Source organism: Anas platyrhynchos, chromosome 3 (genome assembly GCF_047663525.1).
Source record: "Anas platyrhynchos isolate ZD024472 breed Pekin duck chromosome 3, IASCAAS_PekinDuck_T2T, whole genome shotgun sequence".
Taxonomy (NCBI): domain Eukaryota; kingdom Metazoa; phylum Chordata; class Aves; order Anseriformes; family Anatidae; genus Anas; species Anas platyrhynchos.
The window spans coordinates 7,783,106-7,811,102 of NC_092589.1; the positions used below are offsets into that span (position 1 = coordinate 7,783,106).

The window sequence follows — 27,997 nt, forward strand, 5'->3', positions numbered from 1 at the left end:
TGAGCAGTGTGCAGAAGCAAGGGCTGGGATATTTAGGGACTGATTATGCCTCTGCTGCACCCAGGCCGCCGGCTTCTTGAAGACATGAGAATTGGCAGCGATCTGTGAGGAACCACCTGCTTCCTCAAGATTGCTGGGATGTGCCTTAGCTCTTGCTCTCTGTCCCAGCATATGTTTCCTGCTCTTGGGTTTGGGACCAAGAAGAGAGAGCGTGGCTGTAGGAAAAGGAATTTCAGAGCTCCTCTCGGAGCATCGTGGGGCTGCGTACCAAATCTTCAAGGCAGCAGGGCTTCCTTCTCCCTCTGCTGTGCCTGCAGGGTGGTGGAAGGGGGAGTAGGACACCACGGGAATGTCTCCTAGTTATGGCAGATACTGGGAACAGGGGGCAAAGTGAAGGAGGAGATCAAGTCCATAGGTTGGAAAATCTGCCTATAATTTTGGCTGTGACTGTAGCAGGAAGTTTGTGCCCACTTCTGTGCAGATGAACTTGTTCTGAAGCACCCCAGTTGTTCTGTGAAAGCCAGGGGGATCTGAGTGTTTGCCCCCTTCTGAAGTTGTTTGCGTGTGTTCAGCGTTTGCCAAAAACTCTTACTGCATTGTTGTAAGTGGCAAAGAGTGAAGTGGCTGATACCGTAGATGTATTCTCCACTGATACTCATTTCTGTGCTATCAGCTTGGGAAGAGCTAACTCAGCGTGAGAGAACTGCTACAATTCCCCCGGCTGAATGCTATGGTCATGAGTAGCGATACTTAGCCCCAGCGTCAGCTGATGCTGCTGAGACTAGGAGGCAGAGGCTGTAGTAGGTCTGTCCTTTATCTCCTGCAATTTTAATTTTATTTTCATCTGTGTGTTGAATATTATTGCTAGCTTTTATAAAAAATTAAGTATTAAAGAACAGTACTAAACACAGCAGTAACTAGTAATTTCTAAGGCTATTACAAGTCTAAATCTGAGTAAGTTTAAAGTGCTTTTCATGTCTCTATTAAACATAATAAATTAATAAAAGAATAAGTTATTCATAAGTAAACACTTGATAAAAACAAACATGCCTGCTTATAAGCCAGAACCAATTAAGTAATGAAAGAACTGGTCAGCCTGTTAGTTGTACTTCTCCATTTCTTTGTTTTAGGTTTTAAGTTAATAGTTTCCTCTATTAAGCTTCATGAGCCTTACTGGTGCATGCACACGTGTTTTTATATAAACCGGCAGTTTAGATAGTTATTTTACTCATTTCAGATTGACACCGCTTAAATCGATGAACCTTTCCTGGTGTTCTTGTAGGAACCAAGAGCAACCAGGCAATAAAGCAAATTGCTGTGCAGGATCAGGTGGAGAAGATTTCCCCTGCCACGACTCCAGACACATGTACTTGCAATTCTCCTGGTAGATGTTTTACAGCTGTGTAAATACTCGATTATTATGTGCTGCTTCTTATCTGGCTTGCTTTCTTCATTTCTAAAACTATAACACTGATCTTAATTCTGTGTATAATGTTTCCCCTACCAGCTCAAACAACTCTTTCCCTTGAGTTTGTGTTCTTAATTGCAGCTTTAGATCAACTCTCTCCTCTTTTTTGTAACATTTCTTTCCTTTTGATCTGGAGACCTACTTCAAACATGTTGTAATTGAGCATGCATCTGCCACTTCCTAAACGTTTACTCTTAAACTGCTGTTAAGCTGAAATTGCCCCCTGTTCATAATTCAGGGAGCCAGGAAGGTCTAAAGAAAAGAAGCTCACAAACCACCAGTTTGGTTTTTACTGTTATTTTGGGTGCTCAAATCTTCTGAAGCCAGCTGGTTTTACTTCACTTGGTGTAAGCGCTGCTAACATCTCTCAGACTCCAGGGGGCAGTTGTCGAAGCACTGAGAATAATCCAGCAATCCATCCATCCGACGGCTTGTTTTTGAATCTGGCTGTTATGGGAAAAATTAGAGTGCAGACTGCTGTGACGTACCTACCCATGTGGTGCTGGGCCCCGCTCCTTGGTGACGTCCAGCGTGTCACAATGAGGGGGCGATGGTCACAGTAAGGGCAGGCCTGGTCCCATTCTGCTGGGTGCTGGGTCAGGGCGTGAGCTGCGTCTGGCTCGCAGTGTAATGCTGGCTGCACACCTGGATGAACGGGACAGAAGGGAAGGTATTTGACTGGAATGTAAAACGGTTTGGGGAAAAAAAATAAGCCATGCTTGTGAAGCCTTAGAGGTTACTTCAGTTTTGGATTCATCTTTACCAATTCTTTCTCTGTCAGCAGGAATTAGCAGCGTTGAGTGGCACAGTACACTGCAGATATTGTATGTTGAATCATCCTTTCAGCTTTCCTTAACTGCCTTGTCTTTTTCCTCTGAGCTGTTAGCTAATGATTTAACCACTGTTAATTGGCTTTCCTGAATTAGTTTGCGTGGAAGGCTATGGAAGATGCTGGAGGTCTTCATAGCTGCAAGTATGCTTTGTGTTAGTAGATATGGAACATGCCCTCTGCTGAATATGAGGTTGCTCTGCCTTAAAGTAAAACCAAAAAGGACCTCAAACCTGCCCCCAAGCAGGTTTGACACCCTGCTGGATGTCACTAAATGCTTCCTAGAAAGAGGTGAGAGGGTTTTTGTAGTCCTTTGCTATAGTTCAGTATGAAATGTTGCAGCAAAATAGTTTCCTCTGAAGCTGGATGACTATTTTTTTTTTTTCCATAGAGGAGCTCGCTCGAATATTCAGCAATTTCTTCACAGTAGCAAGAAGAATTGTGTCATTTCGATAAAGTGGAATTTCATTTAATTGGATGGATACTTTTTAGAACTATAGCCTTCTTAGAGTTTTTGAACAAATGGACGCATGGGAAAACTGATTCGAGTTAATTTTTAAAGCGGCTTGTCGTACTGCATCAAAACTCTGTGTGGATGCTTTTCTTCAGCATTAAAGTGGATTAATTCGATTTAGTTTACTTCACTTCCAAACTTCAGTAACAAAATCATATTAAAGTCACTTTAATTTTGAAGGAAAGCATCCACATGGAGTTTAACTAATCTTCTTTAGCTCATACGTTAAACTGCCAGTTGACTTCTCCGAGCATCCCTGCGAAGTTGTGCCCTGAGAGCCAGAGACCTCATCTAAGAACTTCCATCAACTTCAGGGACGCTCCTGTTCTAGGTAGAGGTGGCAGTCTGCGGCCCAACTATGTGATGTTAGTGTCACTAAAATGCAAATGTAATTTCTACCTTGTAGATATGCTTGGTACACCCCAATTTGGTTTAATACTGAGTTAATGAAGCTCTAAGAAAATGTTTCCGAGTAGTTTGTTTTAATAGGCTGTTTCATCGTTACGCGCATTGACTATTGCAGCCTTTGGAAATAAAAATAGGCGCTAGGATTTGAGGTTGACCTAGGTTTCTGTGGCAGGTGAGATGGTATTGTTGGCACGTATCAGTGGTTTGAGTGACCGTGCCCAGAGCGTGGTTGCAGTAAAGCAGCTGTAACCCATTTCTCTGCTCGATCTGTAGATTTTAAACAACTGTGTGCAGGCTCTAGGCAGGTGCTTACTCTTTTTTGAGCAGCATCTGAAAAAGAGGAATGTAGGTGTGAGACTCCGGGTCACTGGAACCACTGTGGTGCTCTCACAGACCCAGCCCGGCATCGCTCTGTCTTGGGTGCATGTCATGGTGCATTTTATAAGTGTGTTCACAAATGCCTTCTGTTGGCGATTACATGACCCAAGGGGAGGAGATTTTTAAGCCTCACGGTGTTGAGGTGCCAGGAATAGGTTGCAGAGGACAGGCACAAGTTTGTTTGAGCAGCTGCGTGCAACCATTTGGTTTCTTTTCGTGTTCTTACCAACAGGCTGAAGCTAGTGCTTAACAACGTTAAAAGACTTGCATTGACTTCAGTGGTATTTTGAAGTAGACCTCAATCCTCAAGAAAAATCCTTATGGCTTGATATATTCCTTTCAGGACACTCCAGAAAGAAATAGCTTGAGAATATCTTGGCAGATAAAAATGATCCAAGCATGTGAACGAAGCCTCCAAGGCACCCAGCTCCAGCAGAGCTGGCGTTGTGTTGGCAGGGGGAAATCAAAGGAGGTGTGTGCGGTGCTGTGCACACCCCGATCCCACCCGTTTCTGACGGCTGCTTTAGTCAGGCTGCCAAGGGGCTTGGGCCTTGCTTGGATTTGGTTTTGCATCCTTGTGTTCTGTAGCTCACCGCTTTAAGGCAAAGCAGCGTGCGAATGGCTGTCAGAAGAGGGGTGGCATGTTTGTCTGTTTTTTTTTGGGTGCTGTGTTGAACTGCAAGCTTTATCCTCTTGCTGCTGGACAAATGAGGGGAGTTGCTTGCAATACTGAGATACTGTCCCAGAGACCAGCCGGTGGCTACAGCGTGCCGCATCGTTTTCTCAGGCTGGAGGCAATTAGAGCAACTGTTCTCTGACCTTAGTGGAGAATTTGCAGCCTATTAGTATTTTCTAATCGCAGCCATCAGAAATCTCAGCCCCATCCCTAGGTGACATGGTGGCCTTGAAATCCTGAGATGGGTCAGAAGCTGTGTCGCGTAAAATTGCCCCTGAAACTGCAGAGCTGTCTGCAAGACTTACTGGGCAGGTGGGACAGGGTGCACAGTGTTAGCATCGCCACCTGACTCAGCTCACCCTTGCAGCTGCCTACGGCTTGTAAAAGACCTTGCTCTCGTAATAGGATGCTTACCCATCGTTCTGGCATGTTCTGGTGGCCAAGCCAGACTGGATCGAGCACAGCCCTGTCTGGCAGCTGCTCTGCTGACAGGTCTCCTCGTCTCTCAGAGAACCATCCCTTCCTGGTGGCGGTGGGGCTCCTCCCTGCATCACCCCATCTGCTCATCCCACTCTCACCCACCAATACGATCAGATTCGGGATTTTTCTGTTTGCTTGCTTAAAAAAAAATGTTCTGGAATTGTTGGAGGGGAATTTAACTGTTTTATTGTGTTTCTTGGAGATGGCAAGTTGTTTCATGATGTGGACGTCTGGAAGAATCCCTGTTGTCAGATCAAGTCCCCCCATCTCTCCACATTCAGCCTTCTGTGTGTTGGTGCTTGTTATGTTTGGAAAGTATGTTGGTTTGTTTCCCCAGGTTGTTGACAGTGCCATTGGCAAGATTAGATTCTGGTGTAAAACATATTGCTGTGAGCATAAACACGCATGCACTGTTATTTTGACTGGTAGGAAGGTTGAGTCTCCCAATGAAATTGGAGAGGGGAAGGATGTTTTGCAAGTGATTCATCATTTATTGAGATAATTTATCTTTTCTTCAAAGCCCTCCTATGCTACACTGTGAATGAATGTCAGGCGTTCCTCTTGATACAAGAGGACTCCTAAAATAAAATGTATAGAGCTAAAATTGTACGCCCTTAAAATTGCACTCTGACAGTACCGAGAAGTTAGGTCTCGTGGCTGAATCCCTGAGCGAGCTGAACAGGTAGTTTTATTTTCACTTCTGCTAGAGATCTTTGGTGTCACCTTGACCAATCCACTTTATCTGTGGCCTTCTCCCAGAAACAGAGCAGAATAAAGGTAATGTTTCCTTTTCCTTCTGTAATTCTTGCTGTAATTTGGAAGCACCTTGAGGTAGGGCTTGCCCCGTACCCTGGCCAAGTGTGCACTCGTTATTTGGGTCACACAGCAACAGCAGGTAGGAGATAGAAGCATTGCTTTACCAGCATAAACGTGTTTTGTTTAGTTTTTCTTGGTATAGCTCTTTGTATTCTGTAGAGTTTGTTGAAGCTACGCCGTAAATAGTTATGATAAGTCTGTCTACAATGAGCAATTTCCTGACCAAAGTGTTATGACAGAGTTTATTAAATATAGATCTCGTCCTAGTGTGTACACAAAGCCAAATGCAATTAAGTTGTGTCATGGGCGAAGCCTAATTATAACAACAGGTAAAATCCTGCAGCCGGTCTTGCCTTTAAAATTGCACAGCCATGCTGAGCGACAAGTAATCCAGTGCTTTGCTCCAGCTGAGGTATTTACCCAGTTGCCTTCTGTTCTCCATGAGAAACTGATTAAGGTAGATGTGCTTTGCAGCGTACGGCCGGAATTGATGGAAGCAGGAGGTGTCCCGTGGCATGAAACGCGGAGCTGCAGGTTCCCCCGGGAGCGTCCCGCTGGCAGCGCGCTCTCTGCTCCCTGCCACGGAGCAGTCCCGCTCGGTGACCTTTGGTTTTGCACAGGCAGGAGTTTAATCGCGTATAGACGGGGCCCAGCTGGTTGGATCTTTAAATAGTTGCGAGTGCTTGACTGGAAATAGTGCGGTTCAAAAAGGAAAAGTTTCTCGTCAGTTCAGGCGACTCCGCCTGCTGCAGTGCCAGCCGCGCCGGGATCGAGTGTGTTCCCCAGGCAGCATTTCCCAGCTGCAGCCCCAGTTCTGCAGGACGGAGCTGAAGCGGAGGCCCCTCACAGAAACCTTGCTCACCGTGGAAGCGAATCCAGGCACGGCAACCTCTGCAGGTCTGCAGCATCGTGGTGGTAGCAAGCATGAATGCACCAGTTGTTCGGTGTCCTGTAACACAAGACGCTTGCTAAGAGGCAAACAATCTGATGTTACACTTGGAGCCTACACGCATTTCATTTACCAGTGCTTACGTGGGAGGGCAGGGTGTCATCGTCGGCTCCCTGTGGCTGCAGGGCGAAGCTGGAGTGGTTTCCTGGGCTGCCTCGGGGTTCCTCCTCCTTTCTGTGGGGATGCAGGCAGACGAGCTGGGTCTGAGCTATTTTAAATGCTTTGATTTTGCTTTGTTTCACCGTGTCCAACCCGGAGAGAGAGGAAGTGCTTGCTGGCAGTGGGAGGCTGTTAGTTCTGCTGGAAGCACATCAGTAAGTTTTCACAGGGTTTCCGTGCTTTTTGGACTGGAACTTCTTTTCAGCGCTGGATCTCTTTGCAGCATATCCAATTCACCAGCAGCAGCTTATAATGATACATTGAGGTAGGGATTCTGGTGTATAATGTAAAAATATTAGATAACATTCCCATTCGTCACCTTACCAAAGCCTTTGGTTTTAGCTGGGAATGTTACACTGAGCTTACCTCCAGCACTCAGCTCACCAGAGCGATCCTGTGCTCCCGTTTCTAAAATCGTACTTTGCTGACATACTGGGGAGTTCTTCCGTGTGCTGCGCAGTTAGCTGAATAAATACACAAAGCTCTCCTTTCGCTGAGAATATTTTCTTTGGAAGTAAAGACAGGACGAGATCTAGAAATTGTGTTTATCAAGCCACAAAACACTATCTATTTATTCATGAAAAATGAACAGATAGCGGATGAAGCCTTGGCTATGTGACAAAACATCCCTTAGAACGAAGGGAGCGCCTGCAGCATCTGCCAATTTATTGTGCAGAGCTGGAGAGCTAAATGCCCGGGGGCTCTTTGTCAGTCTCCCAAAATCTGCGGTGTTCAGAGGGGCTGGGCTAACCCCTTTTGCAGAAACCAGTGCCTGACCTGGTGACTGGGAAGAGATGCTGCGAGCTGCCTCTCCGATCCCCCTGCCCTCGTTACAGCAGTTTCTCCTGTACTGAGAGCACCGACCCACGGTGATGCCGTCTGCTTCAACCCAGTTTGTCTCATGGATACGCATAAGCAGTTTCTTTCGTATAAAGTCCTTACAAGTGATAGTTTGAAGTGGCTAAGTCAGCTCCTTAGACGCTGGTTATTTGTTGCAGTAAGTCCACTGGTTGGCAATCCCGACGGTGGTGAGAGGAAGGAGCAGAGGACAGCGTGCTGTGTAGGCGCTGTATTTTAATACCAGGTTGTTGTGCTAGGAAGACCAAATAATGTGCTTGTTCTTTACGTGCTGCTGTTTTAGTTGTCTTTTTTTTTTTTGTGTGTGTTGACAAGCTTCCTGTGGGATTCTCCTTGAATGAGAATTAAAATATTTAACGGCTTTTAAAACTATTTATTTGCTCTTGACTTTCAGAGTTAAAGTAATACCTCTGTGAGAGCGATACGTCTGTGCGGCTGCTTTAATTTACTGCAAGTTTGATTAATGCTAATTTGTTGATGCAAAGGATTTCTTTTGGTGACTTAACTGTAATGACTGAGAAGAATAAATGTCCTAATTTAATATTTACGTAGGTGTCCTAGTAATAGGCTTCCTACGTCCTAATTATATAAGAAAGCCAAGTGTCTGTACTGACAAGAGTTCATATGTACTTGTAGGATAAGAAGCAGAGATAGGTAATCAGACTTTGTTCCTCACAAACGCCTCTTATTTTATCTCATGAAATAAACAAAAGCTATTTTATGACCCATTAATTTACAGCTGGTTCGTAATGATGCATATTTTCATATTTTATAAGATTCTGTTGCCATCAAGCTCAGGATTACTCAGGTTGCTTACAGATTGCACTTCCTTTCTCTTATTTCTCCCCCTAATGGTATTAACAGGGTCATCAGAAATATTTATTTTTTAATGAGTTTGTACTAGAACACATCTTAATTTTCCAACTTTGATATCTTGGCAGTCAATGTTTGACATTTGATAGGTTTCTTCTAGTTCTCTTAATCTTACTGCCTGTAGTTTTGAAGTCAAAAAAAAAAAACATCCGTCCTGTAGTTGTTTGATAGACCAGAAATAATTAGCTGGTTTCTGATGTTTAGTTTGATGTAGTAATTTTGAGACACGCCACGTCTGTTCTGTGGGAGAACTTTTCCTTGTGAGAAGGGAATGTTACTGACGCCGGTGTATTTTAATTCAGTCAACTGGAGGGAGTGAACATCCTGAGGTTGAGAGAGCAAGCTGTAACTACACATGAATGTTGAAGTCATGCTAATACAGGAGCCTTCCTAACTTCATTCATTCTGGCCATTTCCTTTAGGAAGAAAACTTCAAAGGCACAAATAGCTATTTTTGAGTGAGTGTAGGCTGTTTAATTGTCCCTTTGTGCCTTTGAAATCTCAGCTATGTTTTATGAAACAGAGGGACTGCAATTGATTTGTGCAGTCTCTTATCATTCAGTAGCAAAGATAAATTGTTAAATGTTCTTAAAGCACAACTTTACAATAGAAAATTATTGTTATTTAATATCAAGATAAATCAGGAAATACAAGGACTCATTTGGAGGATGGAAAACAATCCCATTTTCGAAAGGCTTTGTTTGTGGCACAAATCTGCATGTCAAAGACAACAGCAGCTAAATGATGTAGAATCTCATGTGCAATTAATTTATTGGGGGGGGGGGGGAGTTGATGTACTTTGTGATTAGAGCAAATCCTTTGAATCTTAGATGCTTTGAACATTTTTGTCTGTCTTTTTAGCAGTGCTCTCTGCTTTGCAAATTAAAGTCTGCCCAATAGTGTGGAGCAGAGCTAGGTTGCTGCTGCTTGGAATGAAAATAAATGGAAATTAAAATCCAGGCAGGGTCTTCACCAGAATAAGGCTTGGTTCAATTCGACTGTCATGATTTTAGTGATTGCAGTGTCCCGATTCAGGAAAGCTTTCCAATGTCAGTGTGTAGCAGCAGAAGGGAAGTTACATGATGCACTTAACCTGTTCTGGGGAAGGGAAGGACGTTAGTGGCTCTATATATGCTGCCTGCAGTGTAGCTGGGAATTAGTGAAAACCAATTTGATTAAACGGGTCTGGATAGCAAGATGACCGTGTGTCGCAACTAATTACTTGGGTACATCTAGCCGGCTTTGCTCGTGGCTAAATAACAGTTTGGAAAGAACAAGTGAATTTCACACGGCGTTCTTTAGCGGGAACAGGGGCCGGGTGGTTGTAAACCATTGCACTCTGTTTATTTTCAGAGAGCTTTCAATGTGCTAGGAGATGATCAAATGTTGCTTTGTAGCTGGTAAGTGTGCTGCAGGCTGAGTCCTCGTGGATGCTGAGGAGTGCCTAAATACATGATAAATGCGCTGATCTTCCACGAATGCTTTGAGTGCAGCCTGACTGCAAGATTAGCACCGGGTTGGAGGGAAGCTAAATGATAACAGCATGAAACTGGATAATGTGGATGCAAAGGGGAAGAGTGCAGCTTGACACACATCCTCACACGCTGACCTATAGCATGTGCACACGCACACCCTGGCACAGACAGTAACCTGTGCTGGCTGCGGAGATGAGATGAGTGCTGTGGATCACCTGAGGAATATTGCTGTTTAAATGACATCTAGAAGGTTCCTGATTTTGCTTAATATTGTCATAGTACTAGACTCTACACAGAGTACTTCTCTCAGGATCTTAAAATGATTCAAAATAAACCTTGCATTACACTAATGCATTGCTACCTGCTGACTTCAGAACAAAGTTGCTGCTGTAAAACTTCTCTCTGGAGATTATCGTGTTTTACAGTGCAGACCTCATCACCTGCATTACTCTAAAGAGAGCTGGAGATCTCTTTATTGTCAAGGCTTTTGCAACTTCTCTTTCACCTTAAAAAAAGAAAGGGGGGGGGAGGAACACCCTGTGTGCCAGGTAGGTCAGTGTAGCCTTGCTCATCGGTGCAGGGCCACAGAGTCGAGGAGGCGGCGATTCAGGTACAGCAGAAGTGTAAAAGAACGAATGTTTGAACTGTTTTGCTCCAAATGAGCTGGTTAAAAGAGTTTTGCCTCTTGAACCAACTAAATCCTAGCCCAGGCATACTGTGAAATCGAGCTGTGTGTGTGTTCAGGTGTGCACACTCAGGCACACAGCTATATGCACACGTGGTGTACCAGGTTAACAGTGCTGGCTTAGCGTATGCCCCATCACGAGCCACCAGCAGTAACTGCATATCTCAGCTGTGATCTGTGCCGCCTGATTCTTGTGAGATAATGGGGTTTCTGAACGGGAAAACTTATATTTTCAGAAGAAAAATTATGAGGATACACTGGAAAGCATGGAACTGCTCCTTTTCTTGGGCCACCAAAGTGAAAACGTTCCTTTTTCAACAAGAAAGTATTATTATTATTATTATTATTATTTTTTTAATAGAAGCTGGACAACATGCTGGTTTTCATCAGAATTACTTGTGGGAAAAATTCTTGCTAACTGGGGGAAAAGGGCTCCTGGGGCTGCAGCTTCCCCTCCGTTATGTGGAACCTGATGAGAGGCGTAAAGCACCTCGTGGCCTGCTCAACAGACACCGTGCCCTTCTTCATGTGCTTGGGCAGGGCAGCACTGGAAAAGGCCAGCGTGGCCCCTTCACCAGGCGTGCTCTGGATGTACCTGCTGGTTTGGCTGAGTTGGCAAAAGACATTTCCTCTCCTGCGTCCTTCCAGCACCTCCAGCACAGCACTGCCATGCCTACAGCGCTAGGATGTGCTTGGCTCTGCCCTAAGCTAGGGGAGCAAGGGTGGTGCTTTTATTACCAGGTGACTTTGCTTGATTTAAGGAAGCAACGTGTCTTTGGGAGGCTTGCACAAGGCACTGACTGGGTGCTACCTACCCATGGCAGCAAGGTACCTTCCTTGGCAGGGAAGACAAAGCGTGTAGGCGCGAAGCTGCCAGCACTGCAGGCAGGAGATGACTTGGGAAGTGACACGCCGATTATGTGGGTGGTGGAGATACGTCTGCACTGAGATTTGGCTATGTAAAGAATGAGTACGTTTAAAAGCTGCAGAAAAAAAGTTGTGGGTTGTTTTTTGAGTGTTTTTTCCTTTTTTTTTAAAAAAAAAATATGGTTTTAATCTTTAGCTCTTTCTGGTCTGAAATCTTTTTTCTTTCTCTCCCTTTAAAAAGAACAAGGGGGAGAGACAGTAATTGACCACAAAATGACTGTTTCCATCCAGAAAAATCTGTTTTGTCTGTGCTGTGACTTCCTATTTACTTACTTAAAAAGAACAAATATGGGAAATCACTATGGAAAAGGCAAAATGATGATTTTTGTCGGGTTATTATTGGATGTTGTTGATGACAATAAATATTGAAAACTTAGGAATAACTGATTAAAAATGCACTGGAAGTTTCACGCTCTAGTTTTTGTTTTACCTGAACAAGCCTTTTGTACAGGAGGTGCTCCTACCCGGTGTTTGTTGGCTGGGGCTGCTGAAGGTGGTGGGTGGGGTCGTAAGGAGAAGCCTGGGGGAAATTTCCTGAAGAAGTTTGGGTTTTGCAAACTCACATTACCAACAAGATAGTTACCTGCTCTTAGGCATGTTTTGTGTTGATGTATTCTGCGTATAGGCTATGAAGAACACTCAGAGCTCAACATCTTCATTCTTTTATGTGCTGCAGATAAATCTCGGTGTTCAGAGAATGGTAGGGCATCTTTGATTAATGGTGTAGGGTGAGGGCTTTTTCTCAGCCCCCTCCGAGTCTTTGCTGCTACCAGGAGGGAAGGAGAAGGTGAGTCTGAGGAGTACACCCACATCTGCGGGGCTGGAAATTGATTTTCTGCTTCTGTTGGCTAGCAGGAAGGATATTGCCATTCTTCATTTTGCACAATATCAATTACCATAAACTCATTTTATTGCGCTGTTCATTTATGGTTGACAAGAACAGTCTTGTGTCTGCATCTGAGAGCTGCAGGAGGTTCAGGGCGATGTGCTGGGCAAGTCCTGCTGCTTCCAAAGGACGGAGCGGAGCTGCCAGACCAGGTGAACTGTATTTCTCATCTCTCGGGGCAGAGACCCAGGTTCCAATTATTTATAGGCTTTGTTTAGTGAAACTAAGTTATAGAAAATAAGGATCGAAATGCAGATAGGGGTTTGGTGGTTGGGAAAGTCGTCCTAAAGGAATGGAGAGAGGTGGAGAGGGAGGGAAACAGCAATGGCTGTGATGATGCTGGGAACTCCTGTTGAATATGTTGTCATGAGGTGCTGTGCAGCTGGTTTCTTCTCTGTTCCTCCATGTGTTTTACATTAATCTTCCTGTTCAAAAGTAGAAACGGGGACTGAGATAACTGGAGCGACAATCAGGATCTTGCTTTCAGCCAGTGCCCATGAAGAAATCCATTTTTAAGGTGACTGTTTAAAACTGCAGGATTTCAGGGATTGCAGCAGTTCCGTCTGTTCCCCTTTTTTCCTTTTTTCTTTAGCTTACATTAGAAGTTATGGCTGCTTACTGGCTTTTTATAGTTTTCTTTTTCTCTTTCGAATGCACTTAGATTTTTTGTTGTTGTTAAAAGAAGTATAAGGGAGTATATGCAGCAAAATTGTCTCAAGTGTTTGGAGCTTTTATTAACATGCTCCATCCCACGGGCAAGAACATGTCTTTAAGTTCTTGAGTTCAAGTTTTGTCTGGGCATGAGACCAAGGACTGCAAATTTACATCCAAATCTTATATGTGATCCTATGTTAAACACATCCAGATGGTAGGTGATATTCTAATGCTAACAGGCTGCTTCTCCTCCCTCTGCTGCCTTCCAAGAAGTTGCTGACAAGTCTTTCTGACAGTCTTTTTTAAGTAAATGAGATCAAGTATACTGAAGGTCTTTTATAGCAACAACCCCTGAGAAAGGTTAGACTTTGCAGTATTCCCGCAGAACATTTTTTCCTACATCGCTGTGATTTTGGTTCATCTTGGATACAAACTCCCATCTAAATTATGCAGATTAGGTGATATTATTCTAGTTCATTGGAAGGATGCGGAAATTAAACATTCTTCTTTTATGACCTGAGTATAAAAGAAACTGAGTCTGTCTTTGTCAAAGATAATTTTTTGTTTTCATCTGATTGCCCTGATCTTACTGCGCTTCAGCTCTTTAACTCCTTATGTCTCCGAAGTTAATAGGGCACTAAGTTGGCTGTTGTACTTCCCAGTCTGTTTTTCAGGTGTATGGTGAGGAGATGCCTTTAAATTACTGTGATCAGCAATGCCCAGCAATTCACAAAGGGATGCTCTCCTTGGTCATGCAGGCTTCTCAGCTTGCCTTGGTTTATTCAGCAGGTGGGTGGGTCAGCCTCCTGTCCCAGCAATCTCGTGCCATGCAGTCATGAAGTCTCATCTGTCTGTAGTTGTCCTTATAGGCGTAGTTCAGAACATGGCTTATTTTAAAACAGCCTGGTTTGCGTACGTGTGCTGTGAGACCGCAGAAAAGCTCCGTATTTCTCTCCTGCAGAAGTGTGTGCAGCAATATGGAAGCAGTCCTTTCCACACGCTGATCGGTTGGGTAGCCAGCGCACAACTTTTATTTGAAAGAAGTGTGTGGTGACATTAATCTACAAAACTATTTGAGAAGAGATGCCTCAAAGGAAAACGCAAACTGTGTTTCCTGATGTGTAATGTTTGGTTGGTTGCATAGGAAAAGAGTTCTTCAGGAGTGTTACCAGCTGCTTCATAGAGATGTTGCTGTTGTTTAAAATCACTCATTTTACAATGGCACTTGCATACCGTGGGCTTTTACTTGAGCTTTGTAAGTGGCAATGCCCAAAAGCCTGAAAATGATGTTCACTGCTGTCAGATCTGCAAAAGCCTCTACCGAGGGAAAGGTTTTCATCCACCCAGAGAAGCAAGCTGCTGGCAGGACAGGTGCAGAGCTCAGAAGCAACTCCAAATTCACGCCGTGTCGGAGGGATGCCCTGGCTGCTTCAGGTGTGCAGCAGCTCCTCAGCACCTGCAGGACCTGAAGTTCCACAGGCAGGGAGTAAAATGTGCTCTTTGAACCCAAGTGTGGGGTTGTTGACCCGCAGAAATGATTTCTAACTTGATAGCGTGTTCTGCGTACATAAATAAACATGGCCCTGTCGGGTAATATTCTCAATCTGTTGTGCAGGACTGTAAATGTCTCAGATCAGCGGTAATTAGAGACATGCATAGTGCCAGTTCCAGGTTTCAGCATTGCCAGCTGTCACCTTCACAGCCTGAGCACGGGCTGTACCGAGACCGGCTCCTGGTGGGCTCGGAAGGTTTGCTGAGATCACGATGCCAGCTCCAAAGAGTTAAAATGCTGTCTATTTTCTGGAGACAGGCCACGTGCAACTCTTGCTGTCAACGTGGAGCTATAATGCGTTGACACCGATGTGTCATCTCTCTGACAGTGGGATCCGTACCAAAGGAATAAGGGTTTATTCATTCCTGCCCTCTCGGGGGGAGATAGCTCAGCCTGTCAATTAGTAGTGACTCTTCAGTTCAGAACTAATTCATACTGATTGAATTCCAGCCTGGGCCTGCAGATAGCTCGTCAAGCTCAAAACCGTGCTGGAACTCCAGCAAGTTAGGCTTTTATGATGGGAAGTAGAGAAATGGAGTTTATAATTCACAAGAACTTGTGTAATAATTGAGGGGGCCCCTCACCGCTTGCAGCGTGCGGAGCGGGCTGCGGTGGCTTCTCTGCCCTTTTGCTGCCTCCTGCAAGCTCTCCAAGCTAATTCACCCCGCTGCTATAATTTGTTGGATTCTCTTCCATTAACTTTTAACTTCTGCCTCACTCGGGCTGTCTCCCAGAGCAAAGACAGAGTTAAATTCAGTGGGGTCATAACCGCGCGGGCAGCGCAGCAGGCTGCGTGCACGGCGTCTGGCTGGCCGGCTGGGATTTATTTGCCCGTGTGGTGGCAGAAGAGGGTGGGTCGGGGAAGGCCAGGAAGAAAAAACAAAACACACTATGCACTTAAAGAGGATCTAAAATAGTATTATCTGCTCGTTCTTCTCTTGTATCTGTCTTTGCTGTCTCCTGCTGTGAAAGATTTACTGGTTTGCTTGTGTGCGAAGGTAAAATTCCTGTAAACCTTTATTAGCTGGAAGGAAGTCTGTTGGACTGGGAATTAGGAGACCAGGTCTTGGTTACCAGACTAGATACAGACTTCCTGGGTAAGCGAGAAGGGTTCACATAACCTTTCTTTGCTTCAGGCCTTGATCTCGTATGCGCTGTTGATGTTCCTTCCCTTCTCTCTTCCTTCAAGCCTTGCCTGAGCTGACACCTCTTTGAGACAGCCCAGGAATGGGTGTAACCAGGGCCTCGTGGAGACCTTGAGGTCGTAACTTTTAACAAAAATCAGAGCTGCATCCAAGGAGCAGAGAAGCCGATGACTTTCTTGGAGTGCAGACTCTATTAAAAAGTTTATAGTTATTTGCCAGTAAAAAAACACAACTTTTCAGCTTTTTGCAAGGTGTGGGAGTACCATATGCCAAACTGGAGCTCATCATTTGAAATGTCAGCAAGTATCTCCTAGGTTGCTTCTAGTTTGTGGGTTTTATTTGTGTTCTTGTGTTTTCCACTTAATCAGCTGGCGGCCAGTTGGCATCAACGCTTGTGTGCTGGCAAATTTCTCCCTGCGTTTTGTCTGTTTGCTTAGTGCTGCCTCTACGGCTGGGCGGGTCTGTTAGAAAAGGTGGTGATGAGAACGGAGCAAATGGAGCTTTCTGACAGTTTTTTCGCTGCTTTCGCTACTTTTGATGACACAATTAAAAATACAGCATTTATTTTTGTGTTCCGTAGCCACAGGAAATTGTTGTTCCCAGTTGTTGCTGAGAGGTGGAAAGCTAAAGCACCAGCAGGAGCCAAACAACCTGCAGGCGCTGCTGGGCTCTGAGCGGTGTCCGGCACAGGCTTTGCTGACGAAGCTGTGCTGGGTGCTGCATCCATCCCCATTGTAACGCAGCAGGACTGCTGCTTGGCATCTAACACTCCGAGCAAGTGGTGAGCAGTGCACTTGGACCACGACGTGGTTAGTTGTAGAGCCACCAGGTGATGCCACCTTCACCGCTGCCTCGCTGCTAAAACCCTGAGCGAGGGCTCAGGCATCACAACGTGTCCAAATAAAGAGTGATTCGAAGCAGATGCTTTTGATCTGGAAAATCTTTGAAAAAAAGACTTTGAGGATGCAGCATTGCTATTGCAAGGCTGATGTTGGGCTCGAGCAGGTCGTCGACAGCTGTGATAGGAAGCAAGCGAAAGGCTGCAGCTGGTAGCAGGGAAAGGGCCTTGCCAAATAGTGGCAGCTCGCAAAGCAGCTTGCCTGGGAATACACAGAGCAGACAAATCATGAATTTTGGTATCCTGTAGGGAGAGGCAGCGTGGTGCCAAGCCTGTGCGAGGGGCAATATTCAGATTAGAGTTAAACTTTCTCAGCAAGGTGTAAGCACGTCTAGTGTCTACATGATGCTGTGAGTGGCCAAATGAGCTTTTATTTTGTTAAATTAACTCAGTGCTGGCTAAGATGGCTACCTGGCCTTCGGTGAAGGTTAAAATGTATAAATGAGCAGTCCTGCCTGATGTAACCCAATGCACTTGCAGAGGGAAGTACTTCTCCCTCCTGTGGTGTGGAGGCTCCAGAGGAGGCTGGTGAGTAACCACTTCATGCAAACCACCAGCAGATAACAACTGGGGCTGCTGACAGCTACACAGGCTGGATTAGCAGCGATTGCCTGCAAGCAAAGAGCTGTGACTCACTCGCTGTTCATCTCCTGAGCATCCTGATTTCCTCAGAATATTCCTTGGAGTTAGGCTTAAATGAACTATTCATAATCATTTCTGGATATCTCATTCTTCTTAAAGCTTTCCTAAGTCTGCAGGCACACCAACAGCCCTGACTCTCCATAATATTCCCCAGTTTACTGGGAGCGTGTGTAGGGGGGGAATTAAAAGGGTTTGCTTTAGCTAAATTCTTTCACTGATACTACTCAAAATGGTGTTTTGTTTTTTTGTTTGTTGTTTTTTGTTGTTGTTTGACATTACAATGAACATTTTCTGTAATTTTTCTGAAATCCTTCTGCTGGAACTTGGAGCATTCTCCCCAGCATTTACTTCCCTTTCCAGTTTTGGCTCTGGGATGCAACACAAATCATTTTAGCTCTAAACATTGCAAGGGGTGAAAGAAAAATGATTAACCAGAGTCAACTGTTGTTCCTGGCTGCCTGACTTACAAACCATCCCATCCTGAATTCACTGCAAAGTATTCCTGCTCCCTTTTCATCTGGGATAGCGCTTCATGGTCACCATTACCAGATGCTTTAATGAGAGTGCTGTGGGTGGGTCCACCTCAGGAGAGGGGGTTATGTGCGGCTAATGAACACCCGAAAGCAGTTGGAAGGCAAAGACTGAGCTGGTTGATTCAAGGACAGAGAGCCAGTACCGGAAATACTTGCGTTTCTCACACTATGCAAACAACCCCAATTAACCAGGATCTTCGTCAGCCAAGGCAATCCGTTTGACCCTGACTTTGCACGCTTACCTCCTTCTTTGGACTCCAGCAAAGTGCTTCAAAAATACTTCACGCTGTGCTCAGCAAGATTGAGGAAGAGATGGCTGCCCCCAGCGCTTCTTGTCCTCTTGTGTCCTTTTTCACCTGTCACAAGCAATCAGGATGGTACAGCGCCGAAGTCAGGAGTGAAGATGCTTCAAGGCCCGTGGTGCTGATTGTCCAGGAGCAGAGCACGCTGGCACTGCCACACCTGGGCTGAACTTGAAGTCTTTTTCCAGACCCCTTGCACCTTGTGAGAGGTACTTTAATGGCGTAGGAGCTGAAACATAACGACTCCGTATGTTTTTTTTTTTCTTCCTTTCTTTTCCTTTAAATGCCTCCTTGTAATTCTACCTTCATGTGGTACTTGAATTTCTGCCAGAGCATTTCTTATTAATGCTGTGGAGTGTACACAACCTTGAGAGATGGCACTTCATTACCTATTTGCAAGATGAGATTTTTTTTCATGGGGTGCTTTAACGGGCTTGCCGTTTACTTCACATTAGGGCCAGTCACTGGATTTGCTGTATTTTTTTTCCTTCTCTGTGCAGTCTTTCTCATCAACATGGCTACGTTCTTCTTATTCATAAAAGCAGCACGTTGCTCTTCAGTCTGAAAGCATTGCATAATGTATGTATTGGTGATGAAACAGGAAATATCTGAGAGGGAAGGAGGCTTGGAGAAAGCTTGTGGCGCCAAACGAACCTCTTCTCCTTCCAGAGCTGTGCTTTCCAAAATATCTAGGCCTTGCATCTGTTTCACTGACACATCAGTCCGACAGTAGCTTGCCTGCGTATTGTTGATGTAGAATAGTAATGAGTCAATACCATAGTTTCTCTGCCCTGTAACTTGTTTTTAAGGAGACAAGGGGAAAAAACAGAGGAAAGAAATTGTGAATCTGTGTGTGTATGTGCGCGTCCCCTTGTGCTCCTGATTATTTCAGCATCTTGAAGAATCCCATTGTGAATCTGGAGTGTGTGAGGCTGGGCAGCTTTGGGCTTCCTCGGACCCCAAGTGGTTTTCCCAGAGAGGTTTGTGCTGTTTTTTTCTGGGGAGCTGGAGGGAGCTCACCTCTCCCGGGGAGCCGTCCTTTGGCCCTGCTTGCAAATGGCTGTAGTCACCTTCCTTCAGGCTGTGAAGGGCTGGGATGGTGCTCATCCAAGCTGGCTGCTTCTTTCCCGTCTACATGGGACAACATCAGGTAGCATCGCGGTTTTCCTTTTGGCAGCCTTGGAAGAGAAGGAGGGTGAGGAAGCTGGAGAAGCCACCACGGCTTCCCCAGGCAGCTTTGCACCGTTGTGGCCATGGTGCAAACTCCTGACCACTGTAAACATGAGTCTGCTCTGCGATCCCCTGATTTATGGGCAGAGTGATCCTCTAACCTAACATAATAATTGTCTGGCCGTCACTGCAGTCACATCTGGGTTGGACTCGTGCTCCCCTGCCAGTAACCCCAGCTCAGACGAGCAGCTTCCCCGGCAGTGGCGCGATGAAAGGCTCCGGCTTGGCTGCGGTGCGTGGCGAGCCCCGGTGTTGTTAATGGAAGCTGACAGTTGAACATCCCACTCCATCTGCTCCAAATTTATACCTCGAGATTTATTGTCTCTTGAAAAGATAAAATAAAGACTTTCAAAACAGAATTACTGGTTCTGAAAGCTGCAGGGGTATCTGCCCTTCCATGCTTTAAAAGCTCAAAAGCAGAAGAAAGGTGTTTTTAAATGAAAGCAATGCCTTTTCCCCTGCCCCTCGCTTAGGATTTTCAATTGTTTGACTGATGGCTTGGAAATTGTTTGGCTTCAGGAACAGGGACTAACAGGTCTCTTGTGCTTCTACAGCCTGGACATGAGAGTTTTTTTACTCATTCACAAGAGTAAGAGATGCACGAAGTATCCTGGCCAGCCCCAGAAGCTCAGCTGTTTGGGGGAAGATGCCAGGGAGATTAAATGTGCTTTGGGTCCATCTCTTAGGATTTGGAAAGCAGGGTCCAGCCAGGCTGGGGACATCACCTCGGGAAAAGTTGGTGGGGCTGGGTGGGGGGATCTTCAGCAAGCAAGGCAGCTGTAGCCGGGAAGTGGCAGGGGCTGCTCCTGGCTCATGCTGGAGCTGTTTGTGGAACTTACGGAAAACATTTTGGGGTGGAAGCTTACCAGAAGGCTTTATATACTCTTGGGAAGTTTATATTGCTGGAGGTAGCCGAGTGCTGGCTCAGCTGTGGACTGAAGTCCCCAGCTTGCAGCTGTGGCAAGTGCTGGCATTTGCCAAGCAGGTGAAGCTCCCGTGTGGGATGCTTGGAGGAGTCCTGCTGAGCTTCTCCAGCTTCTGCCTCCTCAGCGCTGCCGAGGAAGGGAAGGGCAACACGAGTCCCTGAGGCCCATGCACACGCAGTACGTGGAGCAGCAGTTCGGGTGGGAAGGGTGGTCTGGTTTCTGGAATGACACAAGAAACTTAATCCCTTAATCTTGTAAATATCACCTCAGTTATAAGTCTTTACCCACGTGGCTGAGTTGGAAAGTTCGATTTGATGTCTTCATAGTGAAAGGAAAAGCCCTGAAAATGAAAATCTATCAAAGCCAGGAAGAAGAAGATACAAAAAGAAAAAATTGCAATGCTAAATTCTTCTGGTTTTCCCTCTCAAATCAAAAGAAAAAGCAAAGCCTAAAAAAGTAGCATCTGGATACAGCTAGTTCAGAATAACAGCTGCGGTTTTTGCAACCTTGTGGGATAGATCATAGGCAGAGAATTGAAGACACAGGTATAAAAACCATCAGTTGCACAGAATGGCAGCAAAGGCAAAATTCCTCAGCTTCAATGTGCAGAGCAGTGAAGGCATCACATCCAGCTGAAACACCCCAGGCTCCATTCCCTTGCTGGAGGACTTGGGCATTGGGGAAAACAAACAAAACCCCACCACACACACTCAAGAGAATGACTAACCTAGAATTACTGTATGACTGAGCAGGAAAAATATTCACAAAGGAGGGCAAGTGTTTGTCCACATTTTTGAGCTGTGGAAGTGTCAGGTCACTGTAGGAGAACCTGCTGCTTCTAGTAGGACAGGACAGTGTGTATCCCAGCGCCATCCAGTTGCTTCTGTTAGGCTTAATTTGTTTATGCTACATAATTGCTGACTGTTAAATAACTTGATTTAAAGTTTATCTGTTCTGCTTTAGGAAGTGCACAAAGATTATATATGTAACACTTGTATTGGTAGAGCAATCTCAAAGGTTTTTCCTCCTAGAAAACGGAGTCCTAAATATGTAGAACTCCTGTTCAAAACCTTAGAACAAACAAAATCTGTGTTAAAACAGCTAAAAGATGTTTCTCAGCCCTGGTCACAACTGACCAATAGCTTTACCCAATCTCCGCTGCATATCAGGAGAGATTTGATATATGGTTAATAAATTTGCTTGCAAAAAAAAAAATCATACTTCGCAAAGGTAAAATATAAAGTCTGAAAAAGTGTGTTCTTAGCCACGGGCATTTACTAATGTGAAAATACCTTAAATTCTACTCAGACTGGGATGTTGGGTACAGAACATGCTTTCTTACCATTAAGATGCTTTTAAATTATTCTCTCAGATTACAAATAATATATTGCTGATGTTTTATATTCTTCATAATATTCTTCCTGTTAGGTTACAGAGACCGTCCCCGTTACTGTTCACATCCAGCAGTACCCCTGGCAGTGCACAGCGTGCTGTGCTTTTTGTGATCGGACACCTTGAGTTTTGCACGAGCCTCTAGGGCAAGTCAGCGCCACTTCTGCCCCTCAGCCTTGGATCGCAGAAGATGGCAGCCTTGGGTTGATCTGCGCTGAAATCTCTTTGCTCTTGGCTTCAGGGGAGGTTTGAATCAGCCCTATAGTGAGAGCAAAACAGGAAATCACTGATTCAAATAGCCAGATTTGTTGAGTAATTATTGAAATGTTGCCATTGGTCATTTAACTGGAACTCTGTGCGCTGTATAAATAGACATGGTGAAAAGTATCCTGGTGCAGTGCTTAAATAAGCATGTTATTAGAAAATTTTAGGAGAAAGCAAGAGGAATGTTGCTGAGCTGGCAGCACAGCTCTGTGTTTCCTATTTTAGGGGGGGTGGGCAAGGCTCCTTGTTTTTCTCCCCCTTATCATGCTACTTGAAAGATTCTGATTTAAGGAGAAAAAGGAAAGGGGAGACCTAATTTGTAGAAAAGGAGGTTTTCAAACAAGCAAACACTCAGTGGGGATTAGATTAGGAAAATTCCTGAGTTCTGTGGATCTCAAAAAATCTTGAGTCTTCTAATCCCCATGCGTGCTTTGGGGATTTCCCCCCCGGTCTCTCGAGTTGTTCAAAACAGTTGTGCAGGGCAAGCTCTGTGGCAGGCCATGTACCTGAGGGGTTTGTGTGTGTCGCATAGAAGTGTGGTCAGTGTGCTGGAAGCCAGGGATCACTTCCTTCTATAAAGAAAACAACAAAAAAAAGAGAAAATAAAAACTTTTCTTTGGCTCTTTTCAGTGATCCAAAAAATATTATGAATGTCCTTTGGAACTTGAAGATTAAATAACGAGACTTTGATTATATGTGCAGCATCTAATTTCAAAGGTAGCTTCTGAAGACATGGAAAGCTAAGGTCCTTCAGGACCTCATGCCACCTTGCAAGGGGACTGGTAAAATGGGAGTGAAATAGTTCTGAGAGGTGTTGCGGGGCTGATCGTGGCACGTGTGTTCGTTAGTGGCTGACTAGTTGCAAAATTATCTAATGTTCCCAGCCCATGCTTTGAAACAAGGGGTTTGTCTGATGCTACTAAAATGTTTCCTTGTTGAGGTGACATTATTTAGAAAAGTCTAAATTGACCAGCTGTAGAAAATGAGTAGAAATGGGCATTAAAACTTAGAGCTGAATCCTTTCTATCTGCATGTAGCACTGCTGACCTTTTGTTATCTGGCCAGAAAGGTGGTAACGTGGTAGCTAATGATGAAGCAACAAATTTGTCCTGATTTTTTTAAATACCACACTGCAGTATTAATGTGAGCTGCCCTGTGAAAATCTATCCCTTTTAACAATCCCGCTGACAGCTGTTTTCCCCAGCCCTTGATTCAGGGCTCATCTGGTGACTGCCGATTGCCCTTACGGCCGCGCTGGCATTTCTGTTTCCATGGCACTGGTTTGCACGTGGAGGCAGCGCTGCAGTGTGTGCCTTGCACGCTCCTCCTGGGTTAATTGTTCCCAGCTGGGGCAGAGGTGTCAGGGCAGCTGCCTAAATGAAGTTTGCTGAGGGTGAAGTATGAATCCGTAAACTTGACCTGCCAGTGACCGAGGACTTGTGCTATCTCTTAATTTATTTATTTTTTTAGTGTAAAAGTAATACCATAAACTTTGCCTTGCTCTTCCTGACAGTATGGGTATTAAGCTGTAAGCGCAGGGTAACGTGTTCGATTATCTTCATGGTTTAGAAAATTAAACACCTGTTTTGAATGGGATTTTCTTCCCTGTTTTTGTGTCCGAAGTTTCAGTTTCAGCAATCCAGTTGATGGCCCAACGCTACGCGTGCCAGCTCCGCTGCTTTGATGAGAGCAGCTGCTGTGCTGGTGGGCACGTGCAGGCAGCGGGAGGGGATTAAAGCTTCCCAAATGCAGAGAGGTATTTGATTTGCCATGGATGCTTTGTGCCTTACAAGTGTACCCCGAATCTTTCCTTTGAAGGATGACTACCTCACTCTTTGCGAATATACACACAAATGCCTTCACTTGTACTCTCAATTAACACACACACTCTAAAAAAGAAAAAAGAAAAAAAAAAGAAAAGAAAGCATTTGAAAGGATTTAAGATTTCTCGGTTGGTAAGTTAAAAGTATTGGCTCTGCAGCAAATGAGACCTAAAGGCCTCCAGCGCGCATCCTCCCGAAAATGGGGAGTGCATCATCGCTAGCAATTTATGCAAGGTTGGAAACACACCTTACTGCAAAGCTCGAGGCGCTTGGCACCTGGTGCACGGGACTCAGATGCTCTGGAAAGCTGTCTCTCAGTGCCTGTGGTCCCCGAGGTTCTCCATGCAGAAGTAAGCTGAGCTGCCATATGATTCCTTCCCAGGAAGGAGGAGATGAACACAGTGCTTTCCTGAACGCCAGGGAGCCTGGGACAGCGCTGGAGGTCAGCAGCACTCGGGAGGGTAATGTACATCTCCACTGCACGGAGGACTGGGTCTGGGCCAAAAGAGAAGTGGATTCTTGGCACGTGCCCATCTCGCTACCCAGCCAGCTCCCCAAGGTCACGCAGGAGCCGTGTGTGTGGATGGAAGGGGCTTGGGACCAGCCTCTGCAATCTGGACTGGGCTAGCTCGTTGCGAAGACGTGCCCAGGCGGTTTGCCTGGCACCTCCCAGCAATTCTGGAGAAAATGGGGTGCTGACAACAAAATTGGACTGATTTGGACGATAAAACTTGTGCTTCCTTCCTGCTTCTCCCAGCCTCATTTATTGTTTTATTTCAGTTCCTCTACCAAATTAAGCAGATAAGTGCAGGCAGCAGCCTCGGTCTGCACCCTTGCTCTTGTCCCCCATCAGCACCTGGGCAAAGGGGCTTTTTTTGGGATGGCTCTGGCTGGCGAAGCCTCCAGCACAAGCTTTGCCTCGCAGGGCAGGTGGAACTGAGAGACAGAGATGTGCTGCCAGAGACCTCAGTGGGACCTGGAGAGGAAGTCTTTAGCATTGAAATAAGAGTTAGCAGGTGCCAAAAAAGGGATTATTAGAAAAATCTGTCAGTAGTATTCTCTCCTCCTCTCAAAAGTGCTAAGTTTGAATTTTATTTTTTTAAGAGGGCATTTGATGATATGCCTTGTTCTCCTTGTGAGATCACCCTATAGATATAGTCCACTTAATTGCAACGTGCTTAATTGAGACAGCCACTTTTACTGGGACATCTCCCAGGGAACCATCTTCGCCTAATGATTATCAATGCCAATGGTTGTTGCCTAATCAGGTCAGTGCCATAAATCCTGCTTAACAAGAATGCGTTCAGTGAGTATCAAGTGATTAAACAGGTGCTAAAGAAGTGTGGGATGCCATGTTTCAACACAGAGAAAACCAAAACAACGTGAAAAGCAGTAGGTTGGGATCTCAAAATAGGAAGTGCTATCTTTATCCCTTCTTTTCATTTAGTCTAGGGCTTCCTCTGGTAAGTCTCAAATCTCACTTGGAATTTTTCATCTTCATGGGGAGAGTGCTTCTGTGAATGAAAGCCGAGCTGATGCTCAGGGAGTCTGCACTGCTTCCCGACTGCTCTGATTAGGTTTGCTACTCATGCAGGACTTCCCAAAGACCCTTAAATACTTTCTGAATTTAGATGTATTCAGAGATGTTACTTTTTTTGTTGCTTAATGATAGTTGATATAGCGTAGCCGTAGAAGAGAGCAGCGTGCCCTGAAGCCGCTGTTGGGCAGCTGGATCCTTCTGCCACTATTGATTTAAGAGCCTTATGGTAATGCAGAAAGCCAATAGTGTGTAGTGCTGATAGGCCCCTTATTTTCCAGGCGCTGCGAGAATGCTTGCAGTCCCTGCATCCTGCTGCTGCCTTCTTGTTCTGAATACCAATGGAAGCTGTTGTCTGGTTTTGTTCCCCTCTGCAGATGCAGGCAGGCCAGAAGCGCACCTCCATTGCCCATGGCACAGCTCAGCCCTTAGTGGGGAGGTTTGTTGTGTCGGGATTCTGCTGCGCAAGTTGTGCTCTCCGTTTTTGATCTGATTGCGCCCTATAATCCCTATTGATTTAAAAAAAAACTCAACTGTGACATATCTTGTGAGCGTGCAGTACTGAATTGAATTTAGGAGAGAAGCTTCATCAGCTCCTCCCCACCCCCCCCAAAAAAAAAAGAACAAAAGGTGCATATTTTCCAACAGAAAACTATTATTTGATATCTAATACAAATTCTAGGGTGTCATGCAACCCTCTGCAGCGTGAGGATCTTGATGGTAGCAGTGAGTCTGCCCCAGCCCCACTGATTTGATGTGAAATGTGTACAGGTCTCTGTGCACATCTGAATAAACCAGCCAGCCATGGTTACTTCACTTCACCTTCTGTAAGCAGGCTTCTATGTTCTGAGCATTCTCCTGGCCCCAATTACTCGAGCGTTTTGTTTGCAGACTTCTAGGTTTTCCCAGATGTTTTCCTAGCAGCCATGCCAGCTTTGAGAGTTGTCATTTTGTATTTGTTGAATGTCAGCTAAGGAACAATCTCTGGAGTTTTTTGGGGTCAGATCTCAGTATCTGTTTCAATTGAAGGGTCATTTTTTTTTTTTTTTAATTTAAGTAATTATTATCAGTCACAAAACTGTAGTGCAAAGAAGCACCATCCCTCTTTTCTTGATGCCTTTCCTGCTCTGTGTTAGGCAGAGGCTGTAGTTCTGTCCAGCCCTTTTGTAGAGGTTAACTTTATTTTACCTCCCAGTCTGTTTTATGTTCCCTTTGGTCTTCAATAATATGACTAACAAAGAGCAGAGCAAAAATGCATCTTTTACTCCAGAAAGATATTTATGCATCAAATATCTCCTCTATAGTATAACAACTTCTTGAAATACACTAAAATGTCATTTGAATTCTCAATTCTCCTACCCCCTTCTTCCTCATTCTGCACACTAATTTAATGGATCATTAGGAGTTTTAAATAGAAATAGCTCTATATTCTGTTACACAGCAAGCTGGGTGTCACAAGATATTTTGGAACTCGCAGGAAGCAAGGCTGGCATTACAGCAGCTACTTCATTTGTGCTGTGCTTCTCTAGCTTCAGTACACAGCCACCAGATGCAGAGGGACAGGCTGCGATAAATCTTTAATAGGAGCCTTACTTAATATTGCAGAACTAAAAACTTCCATAGGAGTGGAGGAGATGTTACTGGCACATATTTACAGCGTCACGCAAGGTATGTGCCTGAGCTGGGTGAATTTCCATTCTGGCACGAAAGCTAAATCTGTGTAACTTAAAATACTGCCCTTGTAAAGTACTGAGTTACTCGGCTCCTTTTGATGGACTTCTGAAATTTTGCGCTACTTTTGCACTCCTTTTATTTCATTTGTAGATAAAGAGTTCCAAACAAGCACAGAATGTAGTCCTTGTTCAGCAGTTACAGCTGCAGAGGGAGAGGCCACAAAATTCATCCTTGGGGTGAGCTCCACGCGGTTGTCCCAGCTGTGGGCTCCAGCTGCTGCGGCTCATGAGCCCAACAGCCTCCTTGCCAGGCTTTCTGGTGGCACTCAGTGTTTCCAGCCCACTCTACCAGAGCCAGTCTCGTGCAGGCTCCTCAAGCATTTAGGGATGACAATTCCAGAACCTGGTGCTCTGTACTGGCTTTCTCATTTTTTATTTTATTTTTTTTTCCTTCTATGATTTTATTCCCCAGTGCAGTAGGTTCTCTATTCTTTCTGTGGGCTAGGTCTTTTCTAGCAGAAAGTAATTCAGACTGCTCCAGTGTAATGCAGCAAGTCCTTATGCATTACATCAAAATACTTCTTCCCCTGCTTACTCCCGCAGAGTCTGCTTATAGTAGGCATAGTCTGGGTTTGACCTGGTGCCGTTGTTGGTTTTGAGATGACCAGTGAGGGAGCGTGTTTGGGGAGAGGTGAGGATGTGGGAACGACAGCACAATTCTCCAAGAACTCTTCTGTGTTATTTGCACAACCCACAAAATAACCTCTTAAAATATGCAAAAAGGTCACTGAGATAATGGAAGGATTTAGCTACCTGGGCACCAGTGGCTGTGATCCATTAAAAAGGAAATAAAATGGGAGCTAAGTGTGTGCTGCTAGCCTTGGCCTGCTTCCTAATTCAAAACACGTGTGAACTGGCGAAGGAGAGAGTAATGCTGGTAATTCAGGGAATAATGAGCGAGGATGTGAGACTAGAAGTGAAACAGCTGTGAAGGAGCTAACAGAAAATAAAAGTTTAACCGAGCGGATGTTAAACATACCTGAAA

The 27,997-nt window shown here is 45.0% G+C and overlaps 1 protein-coding gene across 11 annotated transcripts in view; it reads left to right on the top strand.

The window, feature by feature from the left end:
• PLCB1 (phospholipase C beta 1) overlaps positions 1–27,997 on the top strand; it is a 376,029-nt gene that overhangs the window by 42,465 nt on the left and 305,567 nt on the right. Inside the window, exon 1 of one of the 11 annotated variants that reach the window (XM_072035247.1) lies at positions 2,103–2,138. The exons of the other annotated variants lie outside the window; for them this stretch is intronic. Coding sequence (XP_071891348.1) covers positions 2,118–2,138 — 21 coding nt within the window. The 5' untranslated portion in view covers positions 2,103–2,117. Of the gene's footprint in view, positions 1–2,102; positions 2,139–27,997 lie in introns of those variants that run through there. 11 annotated transcript variants of the gene reach the window in all.